Source organism: Heterodontus francisci, chromosome 18, assembly GCF_036365525.1.
Source record: "Heterodontus francisci isolate sHetFra1 chromosome 18, sHetFra1.hap1, whole genome shotgun sequence".
Classification (NCBI taxonomy): domain Eukaryota; kingdom Metazoa; phylum Chordata; class Chondrichthyes; order Heterodontiformes; family Heterodontidae; genus Heterodontus; species Heterodontus francisci.
In genome coordinates this window covers 35,683,114-35,700,266 of record NC_090388.1, presented here as the reverse complement: position 1 = coordinate 35,700,266, position 17,153 = coordinate 35,683,114, and the positions used below count along the sequence as shown (strand labels likewise).

At 41.2% G+C, this 17,153-nt stretch overlaps 1 protein-coding gene across 1 annotated transcript in view; it reads right to left on the bottom strand.

Annotated features, from left to right (window-relative positions):
- Positions 1-17,153, bottom strand: part of cttnbp2 (cortactin binding protein 2) — a 223,908-nt gene that overhangs the window by 74,091 nt on the left and 132,664 nt on the right. Inside the window, 4 exon segments of the mRNA XM_068050528.1 lie at positions 405-522; positions 4,131-4,385; positions 8,471-8,621; positions 13,289-13,388. Of these exon segments, the coding sequence (XP_067906629.1) occupies positions 405-522; positions 4,131-4,385; positions 8,471-8,621; positions 13,289-13,388 (624 nt within the window).

The following is a 17,153-nucleotide window of genomic DNA, read 5'->3' as shown; positions in this document are numbered from 1 at the left end:
AATTAACCAATTGAGGATGCAGCAGCATTCTGCATAATAGTCCAAAACATTGCAACGTTTTGAAATGGTGGATTAGGACTTCTCGCAGTTTGGATTGTCATTTTCGTCATTTTATTTTTAAACACCATTTTACACAACACTATGCGATGGCATAAATGTTCAAATCTAGAGTAAATAAAATTATGTTCATGAGTGAACTTTGTTTTAAATGCCTTCTCTTCAAAACAAAATATGAATGTCATTTTATAAGTTCCTGCCACTAACAATACAAAGCAATCCCTCCATAAGCAAGAAATTAATTAAAGTGAAAGGAAAATGAATCCCGAGACAATTTCCTTTGCCAAGCTACTGCAGTTCTGCTCTAATATATATTTAATACTCCCAAACTATTTTACTTCACTCACTCCAATTCTCCAGCAGATGCTTGCAGTCATCTGTGGCCACATCGTGCACTGTCCGTTGATAATTATCTTTTCTATCTGGGTCTAAGCGTTTGTGGCAGCAAAGCACTTCTAGGCAATTCTGAAGCAGAAAAAGAAGGGAGAGAAACATATTTGTAGTAAAGCATTTAGGTGGCACACAACCTCTCTCCCAACAATTTCAAAACTGGAACAATGAGAAGACAAATGAGGGAGATTCTTTTCCATTTCTACTTCAATCATTAAGTAATTGGATTGGAACCCATTAAGAATCTCTCTGTATGATCATCTCCAATCTAAGTCTGCAATGGTAGGAACAATTGAGAAGATTTTTCCATTTCAGTTATATTTGATTATATTTTATTGGTGAATTTTGAAAGCTTTTGCAAAGGCTTTTCCATACCATATCTTTCACATTATTTCATGGGAAAAGCTTGTGCACCCTTTCCTAATTATATCTGAATATTCCAGCCACAATTGAGTCTGAGTAGCAGAGTATTAACAAACCTGAAAGGTCTTTCAGTCTAAGCTAGATGGCATGTCCAACTAACCTCTTCATCCAATGAAAGCCACTTTCAGGACCTTAGCTATCCTTTACTTCTCTCCTACCAGGCACCATTTCCAGCTTCATTATTGTTGGGCCTTACAAAAGAATTCTGCTTCTATTGTTTCAATTTGTATTTGGTTGTGCCCCTCCCTTCTGCAAGTACTTTATCAAGGTTTCTAACCAAAGGTACTTTGAAACATGCCAGCAGGAAATGTGCAACTTTGACCAGATACATTTCAGGAGAGTAGGCCATTCAGCCCCTTGAGCCGGTTCTGTCATTCAATTAGAATATGCCTGGTCTGCATCTTAATTCCATCCGCCTCCTTGGCTCCGTAAGCCTTATTACCCTTGCCTAACAAAAATCTATCAATCTCAGTTTTGACATTTCCAACTGATCTAGCCTCTAGTTTTTTTCTGGAAAGTTTCAGATTTCCATTACCTTTTGTATGAAGTAGCGATCTCCGACATCATCCCTAAACAGCCTGGATCTAATTTTAAGATTATGCCCCTTTGTTCTCAACTCTTCAACCAGAGGAAATAGTTTCTCTCCATTGACCCTATCATTTTAAACACTTCAATTAGATCATCCCTTAATCTTTTATATGGTCTATGTAACCTGCCCTCATAATTTAACCCTTTTAGCCCCGGAATCAATCTCGTGATTCTGGGGTGCACCCCTCCAAGGCTAATATATCCTTCCTGAGATGCAGTGCCCAAAACTGAATGCAGTATTCCAGATGGGGCCTAAGTAGAGTTCTGTACAGCTGGAGCATAACTTCCACCCCTTTTTTCCCCCCAGTCCTTTTAGGAAAAAGGCCAATATTCCATCAGCCTTTTAAATTATTTTTTGTACTTATCCACTAAATGGTTAGTGATTTCTGTACTTGAACACCCAAATCTCTCAGCATATCCACGGTTCCCAGCTTCTCGCCATTTGGAAAATACTCTGATGGATCTTTCGCAGGTCCAAAGTGGATGATCTCACACTTGCCCACATTGAACTTTGTCACATTTAGCCTCCACCTCTATGAGTAAACATTTGTCATCCACGTTTTGCTTCTCTGTTAACAAGGAGAAGAATGAATGTGGGTGGGATGATATGCAAGATCCTTTAAAACTTTTCCAAATTCATCAAGAATACAATAGTCAAACATCAATGTAAAAATCTTCACAATTTTTTCCATCTTCAGAAAGATGTAGCTGGTATTTAGATTTAGAGATACAGCACTGAAACAGGCCCTTCGGCCCACCGAATCTGTGCCGACCATTACCACCCATTTATACTAATCCGACACTAATCCCATATTCCTACCACATCCTCACCTGTCCCTATATTCCCCTACCACCTACCTATACTAGGGGCAATTTATAATGGCCAATTTACCTATCAACCTGCAAGTGTTTTGGCTGTGGGAGGAAACCGGAGCACCCGGAGGAAACCCACGCAGACACAGGGAGAACTTGCAAGCTCCACACAGGCAGTACCCAGAATTGAACCCAGGTTGCTGGAGCTGTATGTTAACAACACAATGCACCCTCCTTCCTTTCTCACACAATGTGAGAATCATTTATTGCAAGAGAACAGAAGTGTTGAATTCACTGGAAGTAATTGTTGAATTTATCATTTTTGGCTAAACTTTAATGAAACAAGACCTATAAACAGTTCTTTGTGTGTTTGGATAATCCAAATATTACAAACTGCAAATGTTTGAAAAGGTATTTTTTTTTAAGTGTAACATACATTTTGTTAAAGGATTTTAGATGATACGAAACTTGGCAAAGCAGTAGACAGTGATGAGGATAGTTATGGACTTCAGGGCGGCATATAGGCTGGCGAGATGGGCAGAAGCATGGCAGATGGAGTTCAATACAGGAAAGTGTGAGGTGAAGCAGTTTGGAAGGAACGATATGGAAAGACACCATGCTATAAATGGAACAATTCTGAAAGGTGTCCAAATACAAAAATTCTTAAAGGTGGCAGGGAAAGTTGACAAGGGGGTTAAAAAAAAAACATATGGGTTACTTGGGTTTATAAACAGAGGAATGGAATATAAAAACAAAGAGATCATGCTAGGACTTTATAAATTACTGGTTAGCCCTCAGATGGAATATTGTGGACAATTCTGGGCACCACACTTTAGGAAAGATGTAAAGGGCTTAGAAAGGGTCCAGAGGAGATTTACCAGGGATGAGGGACTTCAATTTTGAGGAGAAACTGCAAAAGTTAGGACTGTTCTCCTTGGAACCTAGAAGGTTAAGAGGTGACCCAATAGAGATTTCCAAGATGATGAGACATTTGATAGAGAAGATAGAGAAAAATTATTCCCTCTAGCGAATGGGTCAATAACTAGAAGTCATAGATTCTAAGTAACTGGCAAAATATCCAGTGGGGAAATGAGGAGAAATGTTTTTATTCAGAGTTTTCAAGATCTGGAACATGGCACCTGAAAATGCGGTGAAAGCTGATTCCATAAATAATTTTAAAAGGGAGTTGGACAGGTACCCGAGATTAGGAAACTTAGAGCGATACAGACAAATAAGTGGGGATTTGAGACTAAGCACACTGCTCTTCCAAAGAGCCAGTACAGGCACAATGGGCTGAATGGTGTCCTTCTGTGCTGTAAGTTTCCATGGTTCTATAGTTTAAAATATAATATAAATGGGATAAAAGGCCAAAATAACTGTATTTTGAATGGTAACAGTTACCAACATTTCTTTTTTCTAAACTGCTAATACTATGACTAGGTTAACGAACTTTTAGCTGGAAGCAAATGTGTGGTCAGACACATGATAACGGACAATAATTACTTCCTTGGAACACATCACAAACTGCATTTGATTTTGTGGCTCAGTGCACTGGGAGCACCAGATGACACTTGTCCTTCACATTCACTTAACTGAAGTGAGCAAAACAGCACCTTTTGGCATTGCTGATGTTTACAGGAATCTGTTAAAGGCTTATGATTTTGCAGTATGGGACTCAGAATTTGACCTTGAATCACCTTTTTGAGGATATAATCTGCTCTTGTTCATCGTAAAGGTTTTGCACTTATAAAATTACAATACATAGAATATGAATAGTTTTATACATTGGGAAATGTTAAGTTAAAGTGGGGTTTGAACTTGTTAGCTGCATGACTATAATATAATGTTACAAAACAGACCTTAAAACCTTTAGATGCTGCAATATGGGCAGCCGTCCAACCATCTTTGTCAGCATGGTTGATTAAGTCAGCTGAAACTATAGGCTCCACTCTGGATTTATCGCTCCCTTCTGCACATTCAGGGTCTATGGAGCCCGATTCGTGCTCTGAATCATCAGCAAACCTTCTGCCCCCAGATACTTGATGATACATGAGAAGCTTTAGGCAATCTACGTGACCAGAATTCACAGCTGCATGAAAGGGTGCCCAGCCATTCTAAAAGGAAAAAAAAAGAAAAAGGAGAGTCGCCTACTCAATTTCTGTGGCCTGAAGTCATCCTAATTATTTAAATAGGAAACTGTCAATACTTATCACAAATTAAAAATTAAAATTGATTTCACGAAGATTAAAATTAACATATTAACTGCATTTATATTCAAATGAAAACCATTAAATAATTTTAAGTACAAATTTACATAAAGACACTGCACAAAATTGCCAAATGTCAGCAACTTACAAAACAGAGCTAAACAATAATGCTGCTCTAGCAATGACTATGAGAATGAAAAGCTAAATATGACTGAAAGGTAGGAACTACAAAATAATCTTATTTAGAAACAAGATCTCTTAAATAAGAGCACTTTAAACAGTTTATAGTCTTGGAGTAACAATATCCTTTTTACTTGTGCTGTCTACCCTTCCAATTTTCTAATATGATGCTTTATCAGTACATTAAGAGCAAGAGGATAACTGAAGAAAGGGTACAGCCTATCAGAGATGTACAAGGGAACTTTTATGTGGATGCAGAAGATGTGGGCAGGGTTCTTAATGAGTTTTTTGTCTCTGTCTTCACAAAGGAGAGGGATGATGCAGACATAGCAGTAAAAGAGGAGTGTGAAATATTAGATACAATAAGCATAATGAGAGGGGAAGTACTAGAGGGTCGGACATCCTTGAAAGTGGATAAATCACCAGGGCTGGATGGATTGTATCCCAGGTTGTTAAAGGAAGCCAGAGAGGAAATAGCGGATGCGCTGAGGATCATCTTCACTAGGTACAGGCGAGGTACCAGAGGACTGGAGGTCTGCGAACATTGCACCATTGTTAAAAAGGATGCAAGGGATAGACCAAATAATTATAGGCCTGTCAATCTGAACTCGGTGGTGGGCAAATTATTAGAATCAATTCTGAGAGATAGGATAAACTGCCACTTAGAAAGGCATGGATTAATCAGGGATAGTCAGCATAGATTTGTTAAGGGAAGCTCATGTCTTACTAAGTTGATTGAGTTTTTTGAGGAAGTAACAAGGAGGATTGATGAGGGTAGTGCAGTAGATGTGGTCGACATTGATTTTGGTAAGGCATTTGACAAAGTCCCACATGGCAGACTGCTCAGAAGAATAAAAGCCCATGGGATACAGGGGAATGTGGCAAGTTGGATCCAAAATTGGCTCAGTGACAGGAAACAAAGGGCAGTGGTCGACGAATGCATTTGCGAATGGAAAGTGGTTTCTAGTGGCGTTCTACAGAGCTCAGTGTTGGGTCCCTTGCTGTTTGTGGTATATATTAATGACTTAGACTTAGATGTGGGAGGCATGATTGGAAAATTTGCTGATGACACAAAAATTGGCCGTGTAGTTGATCGTAAAAAGTAGAGCTGTAGACTCCAGCACGGAAAAGTGGCAAATAGAATTCAATCTGGAGAAGTGTGAGGTAATGCATTTGGGGAGGGCTAACAAAACAAGGGAATACACAATAAATGGGAGGATACTGAGAGGGGTAGAAGAAGTGAGAGACCTTGGAGTGCATGTCCACAGGTCCCTGAAGGTGGCAGGACAGGTAGATAAGAGTGGTGAAGGCTTTCCTTTATTGGCCGACGTATAGAATACAAAAGCAGGGATGTAATGCTCCAACTGTATAAAATGCTGGATAGGCCACAGCTGAAGTATTGTGCACAGTTCTGGTCACCACATTACAGGAAGGACATAACTGCTCTGGAGAGAGTACAGAGATTTACAAGAATGTCGCCAGGGCTTGAAAGTTGTAGCTATGAGGAAAGACTGGATAGGCTAGGAATGTTTTCCTTAGAGGAGGCTGAGGGGCGACTTAATTGAGGTGTACAAAATTATAAGGGGCCGAGATAGAGTGGACAGGAAGGACCTGTTTCACCTAGCAGAGAGGTCAAATACCAGGGGTCACAGATTTAAGGTGAAGGATTAGAGGGGACAGGAGGAAAAACCTTTTCACCCAGAGGGTGGTGGGTGTCTGGAATTCACTGCCTGGATCAGTGGTGGAGGCAGAAACCCTCAACTCATTTAAAAGGTCCTGGTCATGCACCTGAAGTGCTGTAACCTGCAAGGCCACGGACCAGGTGCTGGAAGGTGGGATTAGATTGGGAGGCTAGTTTTTTTCAGCTGGTGCAGACACGATGGGCTGAATGGCCTCCTTCTGTGCCATAACTTTTCTACGGTTCTATGATAATGAATTTCGTAATTTCCACTACAGCAACACTAACTACAACTTTGTCTTGTAAACTAGCAAACCTTTGCAGCTAGTTATCAGGCAACAAGCTCACCAAACGAAACAAAACGGATATAATTTTTATTACCACTTCATTTTTCTGTGTCTTTATGCTTTCCAAAAAGTAAGACTATGGCAAAACAATTTAAATGTATCAGACATAAAATAAACAAGTAGCATCTGCAAACTGAATTTTTGAGTCAGTAATTCAATTGTTAAAATGCTTAGGTTCGTCAGTGTGTTTACTGAACAAATCCGTATAAATGAGGTGAAGTGCTTCATATTGCTAAGATTATTTTGTGAAATTAGTTCTAAAATGCCACACCACTAGGTTTTGACTTGCTAATGCATGACAAATGACCAGACGTCAGTAATGCTGTACAGCAAATATATAGAAGCAAATAAAGCATTCCAAGCATTAATATTCTGATGACAACTGAAAATATGGTCTTCTCATCGGTGAAACCCCAGATGTGCTGAAACCAAACAGCATGTTGTGTGTCACTGAGCTTAACAATGACAACAAGACCATCTATGCTTCACACAACAACTTTTCAAAACACAAAGCGAAGGGGCTACTTGAATAATGCAAAGGTTTTATATGCTGTCTCACAGCTGATTGCCAAAGCTATAAAACTACAGCCCAGTGATGGAACATTTAGTTTTACTTAGTTGTAGTTTTAGAGATACAGCACTGAAACAGGCCCTTCGGCCCACCGAGTCTGTGCCGACCATCAACCACCCATTTATACTAATCCTACACTAATTCCATATTCCTACCACATCCCCACCCTGTCCCTATATTTCCCTACCACCTACCTATACTAGGGGCAATTTATAATGGCCAATTTACCGATCAACCTGCAAGTCTTTTGGCTGTGGGAGGAAACCGGAGCACCCAGAGGAAACCCACGCAGACACAGGGAGAACTTGCAAACTCCACACAGGCAGTACCCAGAATTGAACCCGGGTCGCTGGAGCTGTGAGGCTGCGGTGCTAACCACTGCGCTGCATTTATTTGCTGTTTGTAATTTCCTTTTCATAGGATAAGATAAAGGCAATCATTAGGGTTTATTCTCCTTTGAATACCAACTATATCATCTTTCCATTATAACTTGGCTGTCCATCTAAACAGTCTCTCATCTAAAGGAACAATTCTTCACACTGCAGCACTCCCACAGTGCATCACTGGATTGACAACCTAGATTCTACATCAATTTGGAATAACACATATGAAATATTAGTTTTACAATTTATTTTGATCTTAAGATAGGTTTCTCATTTGAATTTAAAACAATTTTTGTTTCAACTATGCTGCAAATTTCCAAACCCATTAATTATTGCACAATGCAACTTCAGTAACAGCACATTTAGCAAACTAGTTTTTTTAACCAATGCAGGGAGTTTTGATCATTTTACAGCAAACTTGCTGCCATCAGAAATTAATTGATCTTTCATACTGCACAATCTAAACCTATGCAAAAAATATTGTAAATTTCAAGCAAGTCATCCTCTCCTGTTGTCATGATTGGAATGAATGAGTTTCACGTGTTCAGCAAGCAAAATAACTATTTAAAACTGTAGTATATCCTTTCCAATGATCACCCTTGTCAAATAAAATGAGCTCCTTATAGATATACTAATGAAGAAAAGGGGATATCAGTTAACTATTGCAAAGCTTATATAATAATAATGTATAGAAAGTGATCTGGACAGAACATTTAAAATAATGAGGTAAAGATCTTTTGATCATGTCAGAGCCAATTTGGAGAATGTTAGCAACTTTTAATATTTCAAATGTGAATAAGAAATCACAGAGGCTCCTCATCGCCTATACTTACAACAGTCGTTATATTATAATCCGCGCCAGCTTCCAGTAAGGTAAGTGTACATTCAACGTGTCCATTAATACATGACAGATACAGAGGAGTCTGATCTCCTTCAGCAGCATAATTTATATTTGCACCATAAGCAATAAGCACTTCACTGCACCTGTAAAGGAACAAAAAATGAAATCATTAAATGAAGTTTCAAAAATTGATCAATCGATACTTACTTGTATTTCTTAGCAAATGATCTGACACTATTGTCTTTCTAGATTAGAAATACTGTATATTACTAATCGCATGGTACATTGGTAGAACATGGGTCAATAAAAATAAATATCCCCGCAGGTGGTAAGCCATAGATCTCCTTCCCGATTCTTCACATACAGTGCTCATAATCTGTGACATGGCATCACTTTGAAGCAACATGCATTTTTAGGGCAGTTACCTGGAGGGAGGGAGAGGGGAGAGACAAGGATAGGAACCCACCCTATTCTATCCTGATTCAATTCCTAATGCTCAGATCCAGTAAAACATTGCCAGAAACCGAGAAGATTCAATGTGTCCCTGGTGCCAGGGTCAAGGATGTCTCTGAACGGACAGAGGGCATTCTGAAGGGGGAGGGTGAACAGCCAGAGGTTGTGGTACACATCGGTACCAACGACATAGGCAGGAAGAGTGACGACGTCCTGCAGGGGGAGTTTAGGGAGTTAGGTAGTAAGTTAAAAAACAGGACCTCCAGGGTTGTAATCTCTGGATTACTCCCTGTGCCACGTGCCAGTGAGGCTAGAAATAGGAAGATAGTGCAGCTAAACACGTGGCTGAGCAGCTGGTGTAGAAGGGAGGGTTTCAGATATCTGGGCCATTGGGCTCTCTTCAGGGACAGATGAGATCTGTACAAGAACGGGTTGCATCTAAACTGGAAGGACACTAATATCCTGGCTGCAAGGTTTGCTAGCGTCACTCGGGAGGGTTTAAACTAGTGTGGCAGGGGGGTGGGAACCAGAGCAGTAGGACAGCTAGTGAAGTAAATGAGGAGGACATCGTAAATAAGACAAGTAGGACTAAGAGGAAGAGCAGGCAGGGAGATGTTGCTGAGCACAGCGGGACTGGTGGTCTGAAGTGCGTTTGTTTCAATGCGAGAAGTATAACAGGTAAGGCAGATGAACTTAGAGCTTGGATTAGTACTTGGAAATATGATGTTGTTGCTATTACAGAGACTTGGTTGAGGGAAGGGCAGGATTGGCAGCTAAATGTTCCAGGCTTCAGAAGCTTCAGGCAGGATAGAGGGGGATGTAAAAGGGTGGGGGAGTTGCATTACTGGTTAAGGAGAATATCACAGCTGTACTGCGGGAGGACACCTCAGTGAGGTCATGCAGCGAGGCAATGTGGGTGGAGCTCAGGAATAGGAAGGGTGCAGTCACAATGTTGGGGGTTTACTACAGGCCTCCCAACAGCCAGCGGGAGGTAGAGGAGCAGATATGCAGACAGATTTTAGAAAGATGTAAAGGTAACAGGGTTGTAGTGGTGGGTGATTTTAACTTCCCCAATATTGACTGGGACTCACTTAGTGCTAGGGGCTTCGATGGGGCAGAATTTGTGAGGAGCATCCAGGAGGGCTTCTTGAAACATTATGTAGATCGTCCAACTAGGGATGGGGCCATTCTGGACTTGATATTGGGGAATGAGCCCGGCCAGGTGGTCGAAGTTTCAGTGGGGGAGCATTTCGGGAGCAGTGACCATAATTCCATAAGTTTTAAGGTACTTGTGGATAAGGATAAGAGTAGTCCTCGGGTGAAGGTGCTAAACTGGGGGAAGGCTTATTATAACAATATTAGGCAGGAACTGAAGAATTTAGATTGGGGGCAGCTGTTTGAGGGTAAATCAACATCTGACATGTGGGAGTCTTTCAAACGTCAGCTGATTAGAATCCAGGACCAGCATGTTCCTGTGAGGAAGAAAGACAAGTTTGGCAAGTTTCGGGAAGCTTGGATAACACGGGATATTGTGATCCTAGTAAAAAAGAAAAAGGAAGCATTTGTAAGGGCTGGAAGGCTAGGAACAGATGAAGCACTTGAGGATTATAAAGACAGTAGGAAGGAACTTAAGCAAGGAGTTAGGAGGGCTAAAAGGGGTCATGAAAAGTCATTGGCAAACAGGATTAAGGAAAATCCCAAGGTTTTTTATACGTAGATAAAGAGCAAGAGGGTAACCAGGGAAAGGGTTGGCCCACTCAAGGACAGAGATGGGAATCTATGCGTGGAGCCAGAGGAAATGGGTGAGGTGCTAAATGAGTACTTTGCATCAGTATTCACCAAGGAGAAGGACTTGGTGGATGATGAGCCTAAGGAAGGGAGTGCAGATAGTCTCAGTTATCTCATTATCAAAAAGGAGGTGGTGTTGGGTGTCTTGCAAAGCATTAAGGTAGATAAGTCCCCAGGGCCTGATGGGATCTACCCTAGAATGCTGAGGGAGGCAAGGGAAGAAATTGCTGGGGCCTTGACAGAAATCTTTGCATCCTCATTGGCTGCAGGTGAGGTCCCAGAGGACTGGAGAATAGCCAATGTTGTTCCTTTGTTTAAGAAGGGTGGTAAGGATAATCCAGGAAATTATAGGCCGGTAAGCCTTACGTCAGTGGTAGGGAAACTATTAGAGAGGATTCTTCGGTTTACTCCCATTTGGAAACAAACGAACTTATTAGCGAAAGACAGCATGGTTTTGTGAAGGGGAGGTCATGTCTTACTAATTTGATTGAGTTTTTTGAGGAAGTGACGAAGATGATTGATGAGGGAAGGGCGGTGGATGTTGTCTATATGGACTTTAGTAAAGCCTTTGACAAGGTCCCGCATGGCAGACTGGTGCAAAAGGTGAAGTCACACGGGATCAGAGGGGAGCTGGCAAGATGGATACAGAACTGGCTCAGTCACAGAAGACAGAGGGTAACAGTGGATGGGTGTTTTTCTGAATGGAGGGATGTGACTAGTGGTGTTCCGCAGGGATCAGTGCTGGGACCTTTGTTGTTTGTAGTATATATAAATGATTTGGAGGAAAATGTAGCTGGTCTGATTAGTAAGTTTGCGGACGACACAAAGGTTGGTGGAGTTGCGGATAATGATGAGGATTGTCAGAGGATACAGCAGGATATAGATCGGTTGGAGACTTGGGTGGAGAAATGGCAGATGGAGTTTAATCCGGACAAATGTGAGGTAATGCATTTTGGAAGATCTAATGCAGGTGGGAAGTATACAGTAAATGGCAGAACCCTTAGGAGTATTGACAGGCAGAGAGATCTGGGCGTACAGGTCCACAGGTCACTGAAAGTGGCAGCGCAGGTGGATAAGGTAGTCAAGAAGGCATACGGCATGCTTGCCTTCATCGGTCGGGGCATAGAGTATAAAAATAGGCAAGTCATGATGCAGCTGTACAGAACTTTAGTTAGGCCACACTTAGAATATTGCTTGCAATTCTGGTCGCCACACTACCAGAAGGACGTGGAGGCTTTGGAGAGGGTACAGAGGAGGTTTACCAGGATGTTGCCTGGTCTGGAGGGCATTAGCTATGAGGGGAGGTTGGATAAACTCGGATTGTTTTCACTGGAACGACAGAGGTGGAGGGGCGACATGATAGAGGTTTACAAAGTTATAAGTGGCATGGACAGAGTGGATAGTCAGAAGCTTTTTCCCAGGGTGGAAGAGTCAGTTACTAGGGGACATAGGTTTAAGGTGCGAGGGGCAAAGTTTAGAGAGGATGTGCGAGGCAAGTTTTTTTTTACACAGAGGGTGGTGAGTGCCTGGAACTTGCTGCCAGGGGAGGTGGTGGAAGCAGATACGATAGCGACGTTTAAGATACATCTTGACAAATATATGAATAGGAAGGGAATAGAGGGATATGGGCCCTGGAAGTGCAGAAGGTGTTAGTTTAGGCAGGCATCAAGATCAGCGCAGGCTTGGAGGGCCGAATGGCCTGTTCCTGTGCTGTACTATTCTTTGTGTACTTTCGGATGGAAGAAATGTACATTGCAATGAAAGGGTAGAAAATGCCAGCATTTATTTAGTAAAAATATACTATATCACCAAAAAGCAGACAGGCTTTATAATGATTTGACATTGTGCTATAAAAGAGAAGTTCGGAAATCATTAAAAGGGATGGTTCCAGGCATTTCCTAAACTAAAATGAAAAAGGCCAACAATATTTAAACACAGGGGCTAGAAACTGGATCACACCCATATCAGGGAACCAACTCAATGGTGCTTATAAAGCCAGTGGCAGAATCACGACAAACTGGTCCGCCAACCTTATTTATTATTGACAAGCTGCAGGCAATTGTCACGTCCCCAGAAGCAGCTCATCAGTCTTGAAGGGGGTGAATTTGGCCAGCATAACTGCAGAGTCTAGAGGGGCGGATCAGGTAGCAAGCTCCTGCTTCACCCAGCTTAACAATAAGTAAAAATGTTTAAAGTTACTTTAAGGGTGGCAACCTCAAGTGGTCCTTTCAAAGACCACTAATTTGGCTTCTAAGTGCCTGAAGTAACTGACCACAGCATGCACAAAGCATCCTGCCATGATTCGCAGTTGAATTTTGCAAGGGGAAACTGAAACAAGCATTGGGCCCGTTGCATATGCAAATATGGGGGCCATGGAGCAACCTTAAACAATACAGTAGGTGGTGTATTTCCAGCACAGAATGTGTATGCATACGAGCTTGCACGGCTGTCATCCTGGATCCTAGACTATTCTTTTAATCCTCTAAAATAGGGGCAGCACAATCCAATTTCTTGGTCAAGTCATCTCAGTTTTTTGTGAAGTCACATAAAATAAACATTTCGATCTTACCCAACGTGCCCCTCTGCAGCAGCTGCACACAGTGGTGTGAATAAATTCTTTCCAACAGCATCAACCTGTGCTCCTGAGGTCAGCAGCAATGTTACACAATCTACAGAGAAGCAGGTTGTAAAATTTATAAAAATATAAAAACACATACACAAGAATACATCAAGAATCCAAAATTGCATTACACATAACCATGGCTCGTATTCTGCTGTCAGTCGCTAAGTGACGGCGCTCGAGGCTGACCTCCAAGAAAGATCTACTAAGCTCTGTGGTAATATCGACATCAATTTTGAATCTGGCCAAGTCAAGGGGATCTCCAGACACTCAGCAGGATAAACAGCCAATCACACTGAAGTGAATTTTTCACTTTTATTTGAAAATTTTAGAGTGAGCGAAATAAATGATTGGGGCATATACATGGAAGCTTAGATATCAAACAAGCTTTTAACAAAATAAAAATGTGAATTGTCATAATGGAGAATTTGACATTCCACAAATATACAATTAATTTTTCAGGGCCAATGTGGCTGTTCAGCTGTAATTAAGAATATAGTACGCAGTTAAAAACCCAGTTGCACCTCACTTAACAAGGTGCAACATTTTTAGGCATATAAACCGCAAGACTAATAGCATAAAAGGGCAGGTTCTTGTCAGTTCAGTGATTTCTATTTGAATGCAGTCTGGAGGGACATCAACAGTGCACCCTATGGGGAAAGCTTACAATCACTGACAGCAACCTCTGGATTTCTGCATTTAACTGCATGTATGGGGTCCAGGATTTGCTGTTAGTTTAAGTGAAGTAATGACGGTGACACTGAAAGTTTCACCATCATTACCACTGTAAAATCTGGGCCCATATGATTCATAATTCTGAAATAAGATTTTGGCATATTTCAGATATAATGTAAGCCAGCTTTTGAAAATTGCTGGGTGGGAAATTAACAAGCCTGTTGTACTTTATCTGGATGCACCATACCAAATCACCATGTAATGTACTGTGTAGCGGGACAAAAATAATTCTTTTTATAGACTGTAACAAATATCACTCTATAAAAATGTTAATTTATTTGGCAAGGTTGCTTCAATTGCAAAACAGTCAAACAATGAGAAACTTTGAAACAAACTGTAGCTGTAATTCTATTAATATTAATGAAGTTAAAGGAACTGGCAGCCATTAGTAATTTGTTCCACTTTCACTCTCCACCTTCTCACACAAAAAGTAGTCTAACTAAATGCCATCAGTAGTGACCAACTCTTCAACCTAGTTGCAGACATGTCAAATCACAATGCAATTAAAGCTCGTCTTTGGTGCAGTTGCAGAGCAAAAATGAAGGATGCTGTGCATACCTGTTAAAGAAATTATACTTTCAGCAATGTACACTTTATTTTAGCCCATTTGTTAACAACTTAATTTCCCACTTGTGCAGCCCTAATCCAATAAAATAGTGCACTCCAAGCAGACTTAAATTTTTACCAACTAGGAACTGTCTTTAACTCTTTCGTATCTACTATTAATTTGATTTTTTTTTTAAGATATGTATACCCTGCAAGGCAGCTCTGATTATAACTTTTAATCCAAATAATAGTTAAAATAATCATCCATTTTAAATCAATGCCCCCCAAAGAGAAGAAATCAATTACATAATTTTCTTTACCACTTTCTCTATTAATCATGAGGATGGGCAAATGGTCTTTTCACAGGCCAACAAACAACTTGCACTTATGTAGCACCTTTAATATAACAGAACATTCTAAGGCCTCTTCCAATGATGTAAGCATTTCCTTAAAAAAAGGAGATAATACAACTAGCTATTTCTAAATAATTTTGCATCTGATGTCACGTAATATTCCCATGGTAAATTTTCTTCCGTCATAACATAGGCAGTCTTTAGGCAGGAAGGTAAACAAGTATATGACCGACAGCTCGCCATCACGATCAGTAGTGTTGACATGGATTACAGTGGTGGTAAGCCATGGCACTGGAAAATTACAGCAAAAATTGCACACATTTGTCTTCATTTCTTGTGGAAAAAATGCAGGCCACTGATTATTAAACTCACTCCTTCGACAGCCATTCCTACATCCCCATTCTAAACTCTCAGTACCATTTTTCTTCTTGCATTTATGTTGGATTTCTTAGGAACATAGGAACAGGAGTAGGCCTTGAGTCCTTCAATCCATTACCGATTAGATCATGGGTAATCTGTCTTCTGTCCATTTCTTGATATTGTTATGAAAAGCCCACACGCCAAATGGAAAATATTAATTTCAAGTGGAACTTTGCCTGACATTTTTACTGGAAATTGTTACAAACAACTTTTTAAAACAAAAAAGCTAGCAGCCAAGATGGCCATGACACTTTGCACATGAATCAGCAACAGAACAGACTGGACACAAACATGATTGACAGCCTAGCCAGAGCAATGGGGTGCTCTCGGATTCAATTACCTTAGATAACCTCATCAGTGGGGTAGATTGGGAAAGGGGGAGGTGCAGCGAGACCTGGGTGTCCTTGTGCACCAGTCACTGAAAGTAAGCATGCAGGTGCAGCAGTTAAGAAGACAAATGGTATGTTGGCCTTCATAGCGAGAGGATTCGAGTACAGGAGCAAGGATGTCTTGCTGCAATTATACAAGGCCTTGGTGAGACCACATCTGGAGTATTGTGTGCAGTTTTGGTCTCCTTATCTGAGCAAGGATGTTCTTGCTATGGAGGGAGTGCAGCAAAGTTTCACCAGACTGATTCCTGGGATAGCAGGACTGACGTATGAAGAGAGATTGGGTCGGTTAGGCTTGTATTCATTAGAGTTTAGAAGAATGAGAGTGGATCTCATAGAAACCTACAAAATTCTAACAGGACTGGACAGACTAGATGCTGGAAAGCTGTTCCCGATAGCGGGGGAGTCCAGGACCAGGGATCACATTCTAAGGATAAGGGGGTAAGCCATTTAGGACTGAGATGAGGAGAAATTTCTTCACCCAGAGAGTGGTGAACCTGTGGAATTCTAACTACCACGGAAAGGAGTTGAGGCCAAATCATTAAATATATAGATATAGTTCTTCGGGCTAATGGGATCAAGGGATACCGGGAACAGGTTACTGAGTTTGGATGATCAGCCATGATCGTATTGAATGGTTGAGCAGGCTCGAAGGGCCGAATGGCCTACTCCTGCTCCTATTTTTCTATATTTCTAAGAAGCTTAAAAACACAAGGTGGTGGTCATATCATGTGACTGCTTGTACAACTCTGGGAGTTTGACAGTTGTGACTGAGAAAGCAGGCAGTAACTAAGATCCTGCAAGGGAACAGCTCGCTCTCTCTCCCTCTCCAGTAAAGACCCAGAGAAGCCTCAGCTGTAACCACTAACACCTCAAACCTAGAGATTAGCACAGCCAGCAACTAGGGGACAAGGTTAAAGCCCCTCTTTTGCCTTCCAGAACCTGAAAAGCAAGCCCGAATCATACACGTGGCCCAGCGAGGACTTCAGGACTACAATTTCAACTAAGAACTCTGGGACTAAGATTCAGTATTTAAATTCCATTTATTAAGGACTCTACTCCAACTTCCCAACTCTGTTTTCCCTCTGTAATCTATGTGTCTGTGTCTCTTGTGTGAATGTGGGTGTGGATGTGTCGCGTATTTTAGTAATTTTAACCAGTTTAGAGTGATAACGATAATAAACTTACATCTTTCTTGTTTAAACTCAAGGGGGCGGCACAGTGGTTAGCACCGCAGCCTCACAGCTCCAGCGACCCGGGTTCAATTCTGGGTACTGCCTGTGTGGAGTTTGCAAGTTCTCCCTGTGTCTGTGTGGGTTTTCTCCGGGTGCTCCGGTTTCCTCCCACAGCCAAAAACACTTGCAGGTTGAC